Source organism: Falco cherrug, chromosome 5, assembly GCF_023634085.1.
Source record: "Falco cherrug isolate bFalChe1 chromosome 5, bFalChe1.pri, whole genome shotgun sequence".
NCBI lineage: Eukaryota > Metazoa > Chordata > Aves > Falconiformes > Falconidae > Falco > Falco cherrug.
The window spans coordinates 45663703-45681563 of NC_073701.1; the positions used below are offsets into that span (position 1 = coordinate 45663703).

General features: G+C 36.6%; 1 protein-coding gene across 4 annotated transcripts in view; it reads right to left on the reverse strand.

The window, feature by feature from the left end:
• Window positions 1-1063: 1063 nt before the first annotated feature.
• CDK17 (cyclin dependent kinase 17) overlaps window positions 1064-17861 on the reverse strand; it is a 96776-nt gene continuing 79978 nt past the window's right edge. For 3 of the 4 annotated variants that reach the window (XM_055712615.1, XM_055712616.1, XM_027815390.2), the window contains 11 exons: window positions 17027-17141; window positions 16409-16503; window positions 15543-15605; window positions 12294-12417; window positions 11167-11287; window positions 10531-10628; window positions 10100-10205; window positions 9261-9303; window positions 7959-8049; window positions 7649-7726; window positions 5421-7208 (listed from right to left, as the gene is read on the reverse strand). In XM_055712615.1, the coding sequence (XP_055568590.1) occupies window positions 7171-7208; window positions 7649-7726; window positions 7959-8049; window positions 9261-9303; window positions 10100-10205; window positions 10531-10628; window positions 11167-11287; window positions 12294-12417; window positions 15543-15605; window positions 16409-16503; window positions 17027-17141 (972 nt within the window). In that variant the 3' untranslated portion in view covers window positions 5421-7170. Of the gene's footprint in view, window positions 7209-7648; window positions 7727-7958; window positions 8050-9260; window positions 9304-10099; window positions 10206-10530; window positions 10629-11166; window positions 11288-12293; window positions 12418-15542; window positions 15606-16408; window positions 16504-17026; window positions 17142-17861 lie in introns of all 4 variants that reach the window. The other variant, XM_014285892.3, reaches the window with a different exon arrangement.

Genomic DNA, 17861 nt, shown 5'->3' on the forward strand with positions numbered 1-17861 from the left:
GCAATTAGATGCAGTACATAAGGAAAAAGAACAAAGCGCATGGGAAGTCATTTGTGTTTTAAGAGCTCCAAGAGGTACCATTCCACGCACTCAAAACGCAAAGATGAACCTATACAAGATTTACGACTGAAGGGAAATTTTATATCAAGTAAAATCAGAATAGGTTGGAAGAAAAGACAGCATGTAACTGATGGGATTGACTAGTCTAGTGGAGATAAATCACAAGGGCTTACAGATCAAACATTTCTCTGTCAATAGGTTCCTCCCAGGTACATGGAATATTTTTCAGTAGGGAAGTTGCCAAGATGCAATTATTCACGCTCTAGACCCAAATCTCATCTCATTTTCGAAAAAGCATGAACACCTGCTTCAGTAGTCTCACCTCGTACACGCCAGTATAGCTCATGGGAGAACAAGGCATAGAGATGAGGTGTTTCTCACTACGAGTTTAAAAAGTGAAGACAAAATACTCATGAAAATTCGGTCTTCGACTTAATAACTATTGATTACCACGCTGCAACAGAACAGACAAACATGAGGAGGGAGGGAGCGAGAGAGAAGAGATTCTTTAAAGCATCCAGATTCTTCCAAGTTTTTACTATTCATAAGGCAATTTTTTTTCTTTTCAAAAGGCTCAACACACCTTGACACACCGACACCTCCCCTCCCACCCTCTCGCCCCTTCAGTGACTTTGCTTTTTTTTTAAAGACAGCAGAAAATAGCAGTTTGGGAACAAAAATCTATTTTAACAGATTACTGTAAAGGATCTGAGAGAATCCAATAAAACTTCAGGGAAGACACCCAGGAAAGTAGTGCTGTATTCTCATCTTTGAGAGAATAAAACCAGCAGTAGAACACGTCTTCTTTTTCTAGCTGACTTTTCAATTAAAAAAACCCAGGTTGTCAAAATGAAACGTGCCTTCCGAATTGGTCAATAATGTGGAACAAAAATTCTTCGTACCAGCAATAACTTATACAAATGAAGTCCAGCCTCTCAAGTGTAACACTTACCTAAACCACTAGATTGTTATGCCTTATGCCTCGAAGAAAATACTCTATTGGTAATTTTCTACTGAATTTTATTAACAGATACCTTTTTAACTCTAGAGAAAAACCAAATAAATGTTTATAAAATAAATACTGTCAAAGTGTCAGTATTTCTGTGGCACAGAGAGTTCCAAGCCAACAATCCTGGGGAACAAAACGGGATTTACTGTTTTCAGTATTCATGGTAGTAAATGCAATTTGATTATACTTGAGGGATTTTATGGAATGATTTACACTTTATTCACACTTCAGCAATACACAAAAAGTTTTCAATATTATACAGGCTGGGTGCATGCTTAGGCTATTCTTGGCTTACCTTCACATTGTTTTTTTCAGAAAGGCAAGTATCCGCCAGTAAGGCCACAGCTACTGGGTAGCTTTGCCAAGAGACTGCACACATCTGCCCTGGCACAGGTAAGTGGCTTCAGTTCTAAAGAAAACTTTCAAGGTGAGGAAAACTGTGATGGGTGATAACAAACTACAGAAAAAGTCAGATATGACATGTGTCCATTATGTCAACAAAGAACAATTTGTTTTGTCTGAGTAAAACTAGTCTCATGAGACAGGTACCTGCCAATCTGGAAATACCTACCAAAGAAGTAATGAACTGTCAACAAGATGACTGCTTAAAGGGGAGATGGTCCTTTAAAACACTCTACAGCATTTAATTTTAACAGAACAAGTTTCTGCATTAAGAGGCTGCGTGATCTTGTGCCTACAGGAAGCATCTTCAGAAGCCACCGCGACCACCAAACGAGTTTAGAAAAGGCATAGTAAGTCCAGGTAGTCTTTTATGTAAAGGCGTCGCTGTTCCCTTCTGATCTTGAGACTGCCTGTTTATCCCGTAGGATAAACAAACACCGGTCACTCATGTTTAAGCGTAACTCTACGAAGCTGTCAGAAAAGTACAACTTCAGAAATCCGTTTTAGCCCCAAACTGTAACTGCTCTTACCAATCAATACGTGAGTGCTCTGCCTACACAGGTGGAGTACAAACCTATTTCTTGAGGCAAAGAGACTGACAGCATTAGTGAGGAGAGGTACAAATTTAAATAATGAAGAAAGAAGAATGAACCTCAGGGCAGGGACTCGGGACAATCGGCATCACGGCCTGCCTTGGGTGGGGTGGTATTTGTAGAGAAGCATCCTATAAGAGAGGGCTCTAGGATACATTAATATTTTTGTCTTAAAAGATTCCCATCAGTTTGTGTTTATTCTGCAAGAAATGCAAACGGACAAACATCACCTGAATTATTGCTAACATGGCTCCAGGTCAGCTGCCGCCTCCTGCAAATTAAGGAAATTACATTTCCTCCTGGAAAAGAGTCATTGAAAAAACAAGCTCAGGGTGTGAGGGAGGAGGAGCAGGCAGTGCTGACCCTGCCATGCAGGGCCTGGAGAGAGGTGCTCTGCAAGAGCCTGTTGGGGAGGGGACAGGGAAGAGCATCCTCCCTGGTTTGCAACCCAGAGCGATGGCAAATCCATGAGCAAGATCCCACTGCATCAAATGAAGGAACTTCGTAGCTCTCTGGGGAAAAATGTGTTTCAAGATACGGCATCTGAGCTGAACGAGACTCGTATTTCATTAGGAGGACTGTAAAAGCAACCTGTTTAGGCAGGCCTGCTTCTTAAATGATTCTGGAGGATGCAGCCAGGACAATAAACACAGCAGTTACTTACCATGGGAAGTATATGCATACATGTGCATTCACAGTTTAAGTTGGCTCAAAAATTACAGAACTTAAATGAGTTAAGGGATCTTTGGAAAGCATGTGAAAATAATGGAAAATTGTAACGCACGTGTTTTTCCACCGACATCAATCTTTTTCTTTCAGTTAAATGAGAAAGGGACTGTACAGCCCACTAAAATTCATGCACAAAAGATTAAAAAAAATCTAGGATAGCTAAACTCTAATCCCAGTTCTGACAACACAAATATCCACTGCAGCCTGGAAGAAGAGTGTGATGATTTCTGTGCAACTGAACTCCACAGATGAAAAGACTGTATGGTATGAATTAAAGCCTATGTATCTACTTGGCTTTTACTTTTCAAAACCACCCCACCTGTACGGCCAGAGCTTACTTTACAATGTACCGATTAGCTAAGCACTTGCACAGTACTTCCTTCATGTTTTACAATCTGTACTTGTTATCTTGTCAGTCTCTTAAATTGGTCTGATATGGATGTCAGTGAGATACATGGATGATGCTGACTGGGACACCGGCCAAACAGCAGCATTGAATCTAACAGCCCAGTCTCTGAAATGGAAAAAGGAGAAAAAAAAACACCCTGTAAGCACTCAAGTTCCTCCACAAAATTAAGAAGTTTCATAGATACATTGCATTTGTTTCCAAGCCAAACTTTACTACGGGGGGAAAAAAAAGTTTCAAAACATGCTAACGCGGTGCCTGAATTGTTTCAACTCTGCCCATTAGTGACCAGATAAAATGTTGTCACAGACAAGGTAAAATCTCATTTTTCTTCAGTGTCATTATATGCTATAGCCGTGTATTTCCATACTTGTCTGGATTTCTTTCAAGTCTGACCTTAACTCCGGGTGTTTCCTGGGTTTTTAATACTTGACTTGGGGATATTTACAACATACCTTTCGTATATTTTGTCCTCAGTAACTGCATGGATACTTAACCTTAATTCAATCTTAACATTGCAAAACAGGAACAACGTACCTTTATTCCATTGAAAAACTCATGCGTGAACAATGAGCAGGCAGCCCAAAGAATGCTACCTTGCAGTTTTTCAAATGATTAGCAAATACAAAGCATGTTGATTCTTTAATAATTGTTTATTTTAAGTTTTATTGCCCAATTCAGGGATACACTCTGGCTACTTAATGCTGTGGTAAAGCAGCACAAAAATAACACAGCTGTGTTGAGATGCATGTTCCACTAGAGCATTGCTGAGCAGCTGGTTTGCCTCTTCAATCTCCTACTCTGTCCTGTCCATCCCCATCCTCCACCCACCCTCTCTCCCCTTCATCCTTCACCTGCATGTGCATGCAACCTCACCACCTGCCTCTTCCCTGTCTTCAAGACCACCTTATTCCTACACACACCTACACACGCACCTTGGCATTCCTACCCTGGGGTAGATGGAATACACCAGGTATCTTCTAAAACTAACTACTTAAAATCAGCAATAACTTGCAGGCCATTTCTCATTAACTGATCACTCATCTTCAAGCAAAGGTCGTCATACCGGATCTCAAGCGTCACCCATTTTTAGCGACTATCTGCTTGTTTTTCATCACGGTTGAGGTCTTCTCCCCGAAAGGCCAACGCTCCCTACAGTTCCTGGGGACAGTGAAACAAAGTCCGTAGCACCTGATGCTGCCAGACAGGAGGCAGAACACTGAACTGCATGAAAAGGACGTCAGAGAAATGCCCAGCAACTTCAGACTCGCTGACTACTGCCCCAGACAGGCAGCTGCCACAGAACTGTCTCTGCTGACACAGGAATTTCGATTATAGACAAAAAACCCCCACAAACTGGCTTTACCACAGATGCCAAGTTTCTTAAGAAATACATCCTTTAAAAACTACCTCCTAATGAAGACAACCGATTCACTTATAGGCCCTTAGGAAAAAAATCTCTTATAAGCAGAATGCTTTAGTTTTATGGAAGATCTTTTCATCTGTAACAAAAAACCTGAATTCCTACTTAAAATGGAAACGTCCTTTTGTTAGCCGCAGCTGATCCCTTTCTAAATTTATTAATGAACTTCATTTTACCAGTTAAACCTTTAAGTCCTTTACTCATTAGTGTCACGTTATTACTTGTTCTTTTATGACCTATAAAACATTACTGTTCTAGAAATGCTTAATCCCACATTTATCCACAGTGAACGTTTACTCTGAATCTTCACTACTTTTGTAAAAAAAGGAGATGTTTTCCTGATACTTCCTGCTTCAACACCATCACGTCTACAACGTATTTCCTACAAAGTTAATCAGTATAAAATCTAGATCAGATCCATAGCAACTATAAAAAAATATATAACAACTATTTCAGGACAAAGGTTTTTCATCAGTGCCAAATCTGCCTCTGACACACACATAACGCTCCCACTGGTATCAGTGGGAGACCCACGCATGTATCTGAGACCCGTATTACGCTCCTAGACCCAGGCAACGCTTCTGATACCGTGTAACATGCAGGACTTGCTTGCCTAAAATTAGACTGTGGACCATGTTTATGATAAGAACCTGAATGGCCTCAGTCATGGATGAGTCACATTACTTTCCACTGCCACTACTTCTGCACTGCATGAATGAATAAGCAGCCAAAGTTAAAACCGATGACTCCCACAACACACAGATCTAGCTAAACGTTTCCAACAAAGCCCCAAGAACCGCAAGTTCACTTAGTCTGTATTTTTAACAACACAGGGCCTTTGTTATTATAAATTTCAAAACAAAACCCAAAGAATTCCACATAATATTTATACTTTCAAAAGTACAATATTAATACAGGTCGGTCAGTTAGAAATAACAGCAGTTTGTTAGGTCTACAAGATTTAACGTAAAACCGGTTTACAAAGGCTGAAAAGCAGTAGTGGTCCAATAGTCACCATTACACATGAATTTCTCTCTTCCAGAAAATAAAATAAAAAAAAAATCCCAATTAAAATTTACCAGTATCAATGAAATATTAATAAAACACCCCCAAACATGCCACAATCACTATTCACAAATAAAGTTAAAATGAAATATACAAAAATTCACTTAATACTGTTAAATAACAATAAAACTACAAGATTTCCTGAACAGAAATGGTAGGACCCCTGAACGTTTTACAGTGAATGTCAGGAAAAATTAAGTTACCTATGACTATTTTCATGATATACCAGCCAAAGATTTACATGACCATTTCAAAATATACCAATAAGATTTACAGTTTCTTTAAGATGCACTAAACAAATAAGTTCATAAAGGTGAACACAAATGCTTAAAAATACTGTAACCATCACCAAGGGTGTACTTATGATACTCACTGAGATGCATAAGCATAGTAGTAACATGTTTACTGTCTCTGGTAAACAGATAACATCTAAGATCTGAAAAAACTCTCTAAGTTCCCACTGTAAAAGCTCTGTGGTATAGTGAGTTCTTATCAAGTACAAACTTGCATCTTTCCAGTTGATTTCAAGTGAATAATACACAAATGGGAGAGCAACAAGGTGGGAAAAGCGTGACATTATTCCCATTTTCTTGTAATTAGTTGTCCTGTTCCTCTAACAAAATTCTAAATTTCAAAAGTAAGCCAGGGTCCAATGTACATGAATAATCTTTTTACTCTTTGTACTTCTATGTTAAAAACAAGGTAAAAAAGTCATTGCTTCTGCAGGCCCCATATGCACAACAACGTGCAAATATCTTACACTGGAGTAAGCCTGACAAAATTTATCATCCAGCCTCCACGCTCTAATTTATCAATAACTAATGTAGGATCTGAGAGCAAATAATAGTGTCTGTTCACTTGTTTGAATCAACTTTCACACCATGTGCTTTTCAAAAACATTATAATTATTCAACTATTGCAACACATACTTCCAATGTTAAATAAGGAATTAAGTGCCATGAACTTAGAGCATTAAAGATGGTTCACCTATAGCCAAGCAAAGCTATGTTTACATTCCAGGAAACACTGCAGTTTAAGAAATACAAAAAAACCCCGCAGCAGTAGAACATTTTATGAAGAGAAACAGATGCATTCACATATTATAAAGCCATTGCAACTTCTTCAGGCATGGAACTGTTGTGTTACTATACAGACAGTAGTTATTTAGCAGCAATGATTCCGCAATAAATAATGCACTGTTTTTCTCAGTCCTGCACAAAAATTGCAGCTACAGTTACATCAACAGCTGTAACCTACTGGCTCTAGTGGCAGAGGAGACCTTAAAACCAACTGTACAAAAAATTGTCACACTGTGACAACAAATATAAAAACATAATCTGCAGGTTGGAAATAAAAAGACTCCACTGTGAAGAGGACAGTGTAGACAAACTGTGATTCCAAGTCCACCAACAGAGAGCACTGCCTTCAGATCCCAGTCCTTGATTGACAGGATAGGCTTGGGCTTGACTCTGTATCGCCCACTTTAAAAAAGCATGCTCTGCCTTCTGTTCTTCCCATGTCCTACAACAGAACATGGACCACGGTAAGAAACCAAAGCATTTGCTCAACAAGGTATTCAGTTGCTATTTGTATCTTCTGTCTTTCTATTTTGAAAGAATATCCTTTGTCCTGAAATCATATCAGTGTCTTCTTTTAACTGCACTTACTGCAATTTTATTTTTTTATTTTTTTTTTACTTTGCCACCATTCAACACCCACACAGTAATCGTTTGAAACTCCAAGATGCTCTCAGTATTAACAGTCCCTCTGCCCATCCCTGGTCAAACTCACCTCCTTCTATGCATTTAGCTTATTGTCTCTACAGGAATCTGAGCAAATAATTCTTGGTATTTGTTTGAGTACATTCACACAGACCAATTTAACCAAGTATTTTTCAGTTCCAAATGCCTCTGACACAGCATTCTGTTTGCAGATATGAGAAGATATTAAGCTTTCCATACCTGTCTCTGGGTAAGTGGAATTTCGAAAGCCAGGGTCTTTTTGCAATTGAATCTCTTTTAGACTGAATATTGAAACACCTGGAATGTCAAAAAGAAACTAAATTCATATCCAAACAACTATGCTTCACTGAACAAAGTTCTATTCTTAATGATATAGTTTAGATTAAAAAATATTTCATATTCCCACATATTTAAGACAATATATACCAGACTCTTGAATAGATTAGGTTTTAGAGTTTTTCCTTAAGCAATGTACTTAGCTTTAATGTATTATCTTAACATTACTCTGCTACTTTATTACTTCTCTTACTTTCAGGCAAAGTGTGTATTCTTGTTCCAAGACTTCTGAAGTATGCATGTTTCATGGCCTCCTCTGCTGAAATTCTCTTCTTCGATTCATACTATTAACATAAAAGGATACAAGTGTGTTGGTTGTCATTAAAAAAACCTTGTTTGTATGAAGTGATTTCATCAAAGGGAGAAGTAAGTGTTCTACTTGCTCAGTATCTCCCACCAACTCACTAGGACAAATTTGTTCCCATTACTTTTATTTCACACATGAAAAACTAACGTGTTACCTCAATCAGTATTATCAACATATAACAAGATTGCTAGAATAGTCAAAATAACTGCTGTAAATGGATGCAAGTCAAAAATATACTTGATTTTAAAGATATAACAATGATTAGATAACAGATTTCTGTCTCCATTATGTTCTAATATTAAATTGCAATGAAATGCTATTACATAAGGTCACCAAAGTTTTCTAATTCGATGGACTATGCTGCAGCGTTTTGCATAAAGTGGAACATTAGGCAACATGGTCTTCAATTTGTGTTCAAATGCCTCCTGCTTGGCATACGTGCACATTTGGACAAAGGCGTAGACACTGAAAAAGCTGTATACAAACAGGAACAGTCCGAACAAGGACTGCAAGTACTGTTCTGACACAATGTGTAAATAGATGAAGATATGACGTAGAATTTAAATTATAGGCTGCAAAGCAGAGTAACTGCACTCCACCTTATGTATTAAGAATTTTTAACACTATGAAGTTACAGTGCTTCTGCATCTACTCAAAGACTTGAGAGTTGGCCTTCCATCTTGTTTCTGGCTCATTTTTAATACAGATTAAAAGATTAAACCCACATACAACTTCGGCTTTTGAATATAGTTTGCAAGATCAAAGAGTAATATTTCACCTTAATAACTGCTTCTCTAGTAGTAAGCTAAGTTCATCGTTACAATAATTTAGTATTTGTAATTAAAAGTTCTGTTTTAACAGCATGTTTCACAAGAGATTTAGTTTTTTCAGGGAATTGTTAACATAGAATCAATTTTATTTTTACAAAAAGTAGTAAGAGAAGAAATCACTTTTGGCAAAAAACAAACTACTAAAAAACCAATCTGAACATCAGGTTTTTAATTCTTAATACACAGGCTTCCCCAAACGGTCGTCCTTCCCAAATCTGTCATTCACTACAGACTCAGCTGCATATTCCACTTTGAGACAGATCTAACAGATACTATGCTTCTAATACCTTTTGTAAATAATACATTAAAACTCTCAACCTGCACTTTTTATAAAGTAAAGCAACAAAACACAACTTACTTGAAGGAACTTCGCTATCAATTCAATTCCTTCTGTGTCTAGCCTAAAAATAAAAATATTTTAAAAAAATTAAAAGTTATTGAACTACATTTACAAAAGTAAAACTGCGAAGGAACTGATTTTATTAAACAATATGAAACCTGAAAATTAAATTTAAACATGGAAATGCTTTCACCTAAACAACTTTTCAGCATTCTAATCTGTACACAGACAACTGCTAGTATCTCAGAACAGGACTATCTGAAAAACACTGAGGACAGACAAATCCTGAGCTTTTGATTGTGATTTACTAGCTTGACCTGGATCATTTATTTCAGCAGAAAAACTTTTTTTTTTTTTTTTAAAGCCTACCTATTCATTTACTAGAAGGACACAATGCTAAGATTTTTTTTTCTTCAGAGTTGATAAGAAATGTTGTAGTTGTTGTTATAGAGTTTATTTATATTAACTGTGCAGACCCTTCAAGTTCCTCATAATGGTTTTTGAGTTATTCTAAGAGACTGCTCAAAGAAATCTTTTAACAACGGGCCTATTATACAACAGAAGAGAATACAGGTTATTTAGGAAACGCTGTGTGAATACTCCTACTATGCAGGCATCATTAATCGGTATTTATAGTTCTATAGGTCATTAAAGAGTGGTGGTACCTTGAATGGTATTAGACAAAGTAATCACAAAGTATCAGGATTATGCTTTGCATTGCTATCTGCCCACAATAACACAGCTGACGTGTAGCTTCCCAGCATTCAGTAGCAGACAGTATTTGGGAAACGCGTTCACATTTACAAATACGCAAAGCCACAAGGATGCATATTTTCTATGATTAAAACACAAAGTACCTTGGTGCATGGTTGATGAGGGGTTGTGGTTTATACTTAGGAAAGTTGTAGTTTCTAAATTCATCACTGGAAGAAATGCCTGGCCACGTTTCTTGACATGGGGTTCCTGCATTTAAAAAAAAAAGGCAACAAATTAATCTTTAAAAAATGTAAAGAAACAACTTTGACGTAAGTAAGCATTTAATCCTGTAATTTAAACAGGAAATAAAGAAAGAAAAAAAAAATTAGTCAAATCAGTCAATGAGTCTATGCTGTATGAACTCAGCTGTGCACTCAGCTCAATCATTTTTCAAGAGTACACTCATTCACCTTAATTACAATGCAATATAAAAATATCATTTTTTATGGATAAAGATCTACAATTCTTGTGGAAAAGTGTTTAGAAGAACAAACATATAGCATTAACATTACTGCTAAAAATATCCCTTTACCCAGAAGCCTGAAAATTAAATGCAGTTCATCTTCAACAGTCGAACCAGGAAAAAGAGGCCTTCCTGATGCCATTTCAAAAAATATGCATCCGACACCCCTTCATAAAAACAAGAGAAAAAGATATATCAGAAACAATTCATTAATTTAAGCTTTCAGCTCTTAAAGACTTCTGTGATTTCTCCTCAATTAAAACAAATTACTAAATTAGCCGTTAGCCACACGCTAGTATTAAAAATATTGTTTTGAAAGACATTTAGCAACAAAAGAACTGTCAAAGACTAAACAAAACCCGTGTCATAGCTATATTATATCCTCTTCCTTCAGATGTCAAGTTTATCAATTGTATTAAAGTTCATAGTAAAATACATGTCATTAGGAGAATATTTGGGTTTTTTTTCCCTAACACTGTGGGCCTAATGTCTGCTTACTCTAAGCATTAAAAAGGTACTCTACATTTTCAGACAGAAATAATAGCATTTTCCCTGTCTGCCAACCCTTTGTCTAAAAATCTAACTCAACCGTAGCCTTCAAAAATTCAAAGGATTAGTATGTGAATGCTACTACATAACAATAAAGATGACATTTTTTCAACTTGACTGGGAACAAAAATTTAAATTAGACGAAGCTATACAAACCACATGTCAATTTGAGTCGAATACTCTGAAGATCCAAGGAGAACATCAGGTGGTCTGTACCATAATGTGACAACTTCATTGGAATAGGTCTTTGTAGGAACAGATTTTGCTCTAGCCAATCCTTAATAAAAAGGGAAATAAAAAGTCACGTGCAGCTTGTTGAAGTGGTTTTTTTCTTCTTTTTTCATAAAATTGACAAAGAATTTTAAAGTGCTAAATAAACCTTATTATACTTGCTAAATACCTTCCCCTAATGTTTATTAAAAAGTCCTAATAAACACATTTCTGCAACTTGTCATTTGCCTCTTGGTATTTACAGCAATCTCATGTTCAGTAATTTTAAGCACGGAAGACAGGTAAACAGACCAAGATGCAGAGTAATCCTATAAATTTCATTAAAATGACAAAGCATTAGATCAATGTGATGCCTCCCCCCATGAAAGCCCTTCTGCACTACTTTCATTTGAGAATTACGTTGCAAAAGGCAGAAGGCAACAAACGAATAATGAAACTGCGGAACAGACCAAATCGGTGTTGGATCAGCAGGGGTTTTTCATCCTAACATTGTCAGTTTGTCAGTAATGTCTTCAATGAAAGGTAGGTCTATCTTGTTAGATGCAATATTCTGAGCAACTTTCATTCACACACAAGGGGAAAACCCAGTGGTAGCACAACTTTCAAAGGACCTTCTTGACACAGAAGATTACAGGAAACTCTGAATGCCCTTCTCCACTGAAATCCCAAAGGAACTTGGTGTGTCAGCAGTGGAGTAACACCTGATAATTTAGCACATGGACAGATGCTTCCTCTTTCCCATCATGGTTATTCTGCTCTGGAGTGACTGGAGTCTTAGGAAAAGCAACTTGAGCTCCACCTTAAGGATCTGACTAAGTGACAATTTCAAAGGAAGGTGTATGACTACTTTCAAACCACAAGTCAAGCGACAGTATTACCCATACACATACTACTTATATTACTAACATCCTGTAAAAGGCTGACTTTCATTTTCCATCTGAGAACACAAAAATTCACTACAGATGTGATGTTCTCATCTTTCCTTTAAAGAGAAAGATGCCTCTCTTTTGCTGAGTGAAGAAACTATGTTACAGAATAATTTCAGGCCATACCAAAGTCTGCAAGCTTCAGTTCTCCTTTCTCATTAATTAGTAGATTTTGTGGCTTCAGATCACGATGTAATACCTTTCTCCTATGACAGTATGCCAAACCACGAAGAATCTGGTATAAAAATAGCTACAAAAGAGAACATTTATATAAATTAGACTAAAAATGTTAACCTACAGATTACATGACTGTAACAGCTCATTTGGGTACAGGTAAGTCTGTATTGTAAGCAGGACAAAAATAATTTGTCAAAAAGTTACTTTTTCGTAAACACATTCTGAACATCTTCATTATCGTTTACAGATTTAAAATCCCTTTATGCACTGCTTTAACATGATACTTTACAACAATATTTTAAGAGCAATTTGTTCTGCTTAACTGAAGAGAACCACAGGGCTGTTTGCTTTTAAGCAAGCATTTACCAATGCTCTTCTCCACACTGATGTTTTTAAAGGTAACTGTCTCTTGAGTATACTCAAGTTCCCTTACACCACAGAATCCTTTCTGAAAATGCAGCTCAGCATCCTTTCTATCCAATTGTGCTAAACTACGTAAAGAATATTTTGGCATGCTATTGGAAAAGTACACTTGGATTCACAAGCTCACAAAACACGGAGAAATGGGGAAATGAGGATTACTAAAACAGTGCAACTGCCTCTGGCATTTACATTCATCCCCTCACCTTGACACACACAGGTTTATTTTAGTCCTTTGGAACAGCAAGCCAAGCAAGCAACTTCAGTCATGCATATTAATGCTGCACATATATAGACATAAAAGTAGCAAGGGATGAGGAAAGGTTAGCAGAGGGTAGCAGAGCAAATTTACTGCGTAATTGTGTTAAGAACTACTATTTAGCAGTTTCTATATGTATAAAGGGTCTGATCTTGAGCATGGGACTTTTAGGTAGCCATTGCTGGCATTTACCACACAACAGTCCTCAGCCAGATCAAATATACGATGAAAAAATACAGACATTACAGAAAGCAATGTTTACCGATGTGACAAACTCGGCATGAAACAGGACTTTTGAGAAGAAACATCAGAATGGTTTTGTATGACCATTTTCTAACACAACAGTTTATTTTTCTACCAGGTGACATCACCAAATTCTTTTTCATAAACCGGACAAATACACAGCAGGTGTAGTTACATCCATCTGTTCTCAGTCTGCTTATGTGGGATTTATCTGTTCTAGAAAAAAGGAATTGGGATCAATTTGTTTCTTTCTTTCTTTTTTTGAAAAGTAGAATGAGTAGTACCAAGTTTCATTCCATCTACTCATGGCCATACTGCTGCAGGGGTAGTCAGTCCCAAGTGATACTAACAGGACTACTGTGGAAATTGATAGCCATCTCTATTGTACTCTGGGACTGCAAGGATTAGTCAAGAAGGCAAAGCAGATTATTCTATAGAAATTGTGGATCTTCACCGCAGTTGGCAAGGATCCTTTTGGAAATGCACAGGAAGACATATATTAGCTCAGAATTTTGTCTGAAACTGTAATAGCTGCAGAGATCACACACATCGCTCTATCATACAACTTCATTTTGTTAAGACTCAAACCCCCTAAAATTAGCAAAGGAATGCAAGGGAAGCGATGACAGGGAGGTCTCTCAAATGTTAATAATGACCCAAACCGCCACAGTTATTGTACAGTAAGCACCTACAGCTACCACAGTTCAGCAGCTGTTCTGTTTTCCCAGTGCCAAAGGTACTGACCAAGTAAGTCTGCTCTTCAGGCACAGCTTAAACCATAGGCAAACAAGGAAAAAGTTCCTCTGCTTAGCTCAGATTACCACAAGCAGATCCTGGCTGTTCTCTAACTGCACTTATTATAGGAGTCAGCTTCCCACTAAGAGCTTTTCTTTATTATATTTTTTAAGCTTAAAGCACTACCTATTAACTTGTAGTTAATTAAAAACACAAGCTTAATTATGGTTTTTGTTGTTTCTCTGAAGTAGACGGAAATTAAAGATTTGCCCTTTGCAGACACTCAAAGGAAGCAACAGAGTAGGTTAAGGGCAGATGTCTTCCTGTAGAGATACGTACTGTGATGTGACAACAGAATAAAAGAGAAAGCTAACCAAACAGTAATCTAGACCGAATCCCGTATGCAATTCCACTAAGAACAGATTTCTCAACATGCAACTAAGCCAAAAATAGGATGACAACTCTACTGGAATGCACACAAAGCCCATCACATCACAGTATTTAGTACGCTGTGCTGTATACTGTATTTGTGCCACGTGCTACTGTGTAAGACGACAATTTTCCTACCATGCATGCACATTCATGGCTTTGTTCTTTAGGATCACAGCTTACAGTTAATTTTTTTTTAGAGGTGTGGAAGAGTTTCTGAAACATCTACTGTATAGATAACATCCCTTAAATGAACTATATATGGCTTAATGAAGAGGTTTTGAAGGTACAGTCCACCACAGGTTGCAACACAGCAGGGTGATAAGATTAACCCTTTCAAGACAGTACTGTCCTCTGTTTGGAAGCTTGTTTGTAAAGCCCTAAGTATTAAAGAATATGAAGAGTTATTCCAGTTTTCCGAATCAAAACCTGCTTGTTATGAGAGAGGTAACACTTGGACCTCAGTTAGTTTCAGCAGGCCAGATTGGAAACTGAGTCACTTGACCTGGCCACAGCCATAGTTAAAAAGGAACAGACAATGAAACCTTACAAGAAAATAATTTCCTTGTTATTACTAATGGAAAGATGAACATCACTCATTCTTAAATATGTACGTCTAATTTCTTACTTATACGGTAGGCAGTGGCATCCAAACCCACATTCATGATTGAGGCTACATTTCCCTCAGTGTGCATACAGAAATTTTATTTGAGGATAAATGAAACTACAAACTTAACTTAATAAGTAAGTATAAAATAATGGAATGACAAGAAGAGGTCAAAAGAGTTATGAATGTATTACTTATTAGAAATTTTTTTATTTTAAATACATAACTTTAAAGATAATGAAAACAAAGTTACGTAATGTCATGTTTTCGGTACTTGAAACACTTAAAAGCCATCAAAAACAAAGACTCCATGTGATGTCAAATATAGTTAAGCCAGGTCCAAAGGTCAAAAAGTAAGTTGTTTCTTAATTTTATTTTGGGTTCTTTTTTTTAATTTAAAAAAAAAAAAAAAGCCCTAAACCATATAGCTCCTGATTATTAAGTTCTTCCAATTTCTTAGAACAGAGGAAGGTGGAAGCTGGTCACTGTCACTGAAAATACTCACCTTTACATTGTGCATACTCATAATGTTACCACAGTCATCCATGTACTGCTTCAGATCCTTGTCCTGTCAAAACACCATTACCATTATTCAGTAAAATTGTGGACAACAGATTACATGAATATTATTTATTGTTAGAACTGAAATAATTCATCAGAAAACTGAGCTTTCTGCAAAAGCTGTTCAGTGATAAACTCAAAAGCCTGAACATGAAGAAAACTCTGCCTTTCCAGAGGACATAAATGCCCATGCTTCCCAGCAAGCTGCATCATCTCAGGCAACATTATTTGTTACTGCCTTCTCCTCCACCTTGTGTGTGGCACAGTATTTTATGAAACTGCTATATTCAATTACATTGGAAATAAAGAGTTTTACTTCATCCCTCTTATTACACTTACACATTTCAGCATATTATATGCAAAGATCATTAAGTAAAGCTTCAGTGAGAAAGTGAAAAGCGTACAGTGCAAGAGGTGAGCAAGTGAGATGCATAATTGTGGATACTTGTTTGAAAAACTGTTATGAAAAGATGGAATGTGTTATTTACATCAAAGTATACTCTTTTCCTTAGCTAATTTGTGAGAGCTGCATCATAACAGAAAAATTTGAATAACAGTACACAGTTTGCTCAGGCAGATCACCACTAACTGCTATTAATGAAACTCTGAAATGATCAGAACAGTATTTACTAATTTACAGCAATTTAAGAACTAAATACACTTTTCTCATTTTCAGCTGAATGATTCTAGATGCAGGAGAGAACTGTAACGGTCCCAGTATTTTTAAAAAGAGCACAGAATTTTCTTATGTCTGTGTTAATTAAAAACAATAAAATGAATGTAAGGCTTGATAGTTGTTTAAGTACTTACCAGATATTCAAAAACAAGAGTCAGAGACTTATCTGTGTGCACAATATCGTGCAATGTAACAATATTTGCATGCTTCAGATCTTTTAATAATGACACTGCAAAAGAGAATTTTAAGTATAAAATAAATGCAAAACACAAGCAGTAAATGCATTTCTAGCAAGTTCATATAAATAAACTTTTTTTTCAAATTAAAAAGCTATTTTTAATAACATAATACTCATATAGATTAAGTTAATAAGAAAGGTATTTGATCAAAATACCAAAGAGACATTTGAATAATGAACTGTAAACATTTCCTAAATTACACATTTCAGGCAGAAGTAGCATTTGGTACAATGTATTCTGAATCCCTGAAAGTTACTCACCAGTAATAGTCTAATTCAGTATAAAATCAGCCATTTATAACACTGCATTTGACCACTCCCCATAGAGTAAATAAACTTAAGCATGAACTCTTAGTATGTCTAGACTAAAATTTTCCTCATCTAAACCAACACCAATTTCATTAATCTCCCATGTAGTCTATGTATTTCCAAGTAGCAAGAGTACTTTGGTCAAAAATCCAAAATAAATCCAGCAGTATCTGAAATTCTAAACAGTAAAAAAAATAGTTATCACCTTCTCTTATGGCTGTGCATGGTGCTCCCTCTTCATGTTCCAGGCGGATTTCTTTTAGAGCTACCAGATTCTCTGTCAATTTACTTCTCCCCTTATAAACTGTTGCGTAAGTACCCTACAAAATGGAAAAATAAGGGAACTTTTTACAAGTTGTTCCTTCACTGAAAGATCAGTTGAAAAAATATAGACTTATGTCTGAGGTTCCAATAGGTTTCATTTTGGACATTAATAGTTTCTACGTTGTTGCCTTTTGCTAGATGTAAAACTACAAAAAAATTTTGTGAGCACAGGTCTGAACACACAGAAGACACAAGGGATGAGTATGCTTAACAGCTTTGAAAATTACATGGAAAGCTACCAAAGCTACCATCATATAGCTACTAAAGAAGTCAGATCAGGTAGCATTAAGCTCACTAAGTTCACTGCTGGGATCATTTGCCCTCTTTAAAGTTGCTATTTGATTAAAACTAGCTCAGGTATCTCTACACCATGCAGCAGTTATGTTTGTCAAGGCTGCAGACATACTCTTTCATTACTTTTACAATAGCTTCTTGTCTTTATTACATATTTTACATTATTTTTTTTGGGGGGGGGGGGCAAGATGGGGACAGACACTTGTCAAAATTTCATTGTGGTTGACATAACGAACAGTAAATATGAAGCCTTTTTTTTGTTTGTTTTTTTTGTTTTTTTGCTTAGACAGCAAGAGATTCAAAACTCTCAAGACATGTTACGCAAGGACAAAACAGCAAGTACGGACAACTAAACCCAGCAAATACAGAGAAGAAGCAACAAAGTTACAGAAACTGCCCTAGGTTACTGTACAGTAAGGCTC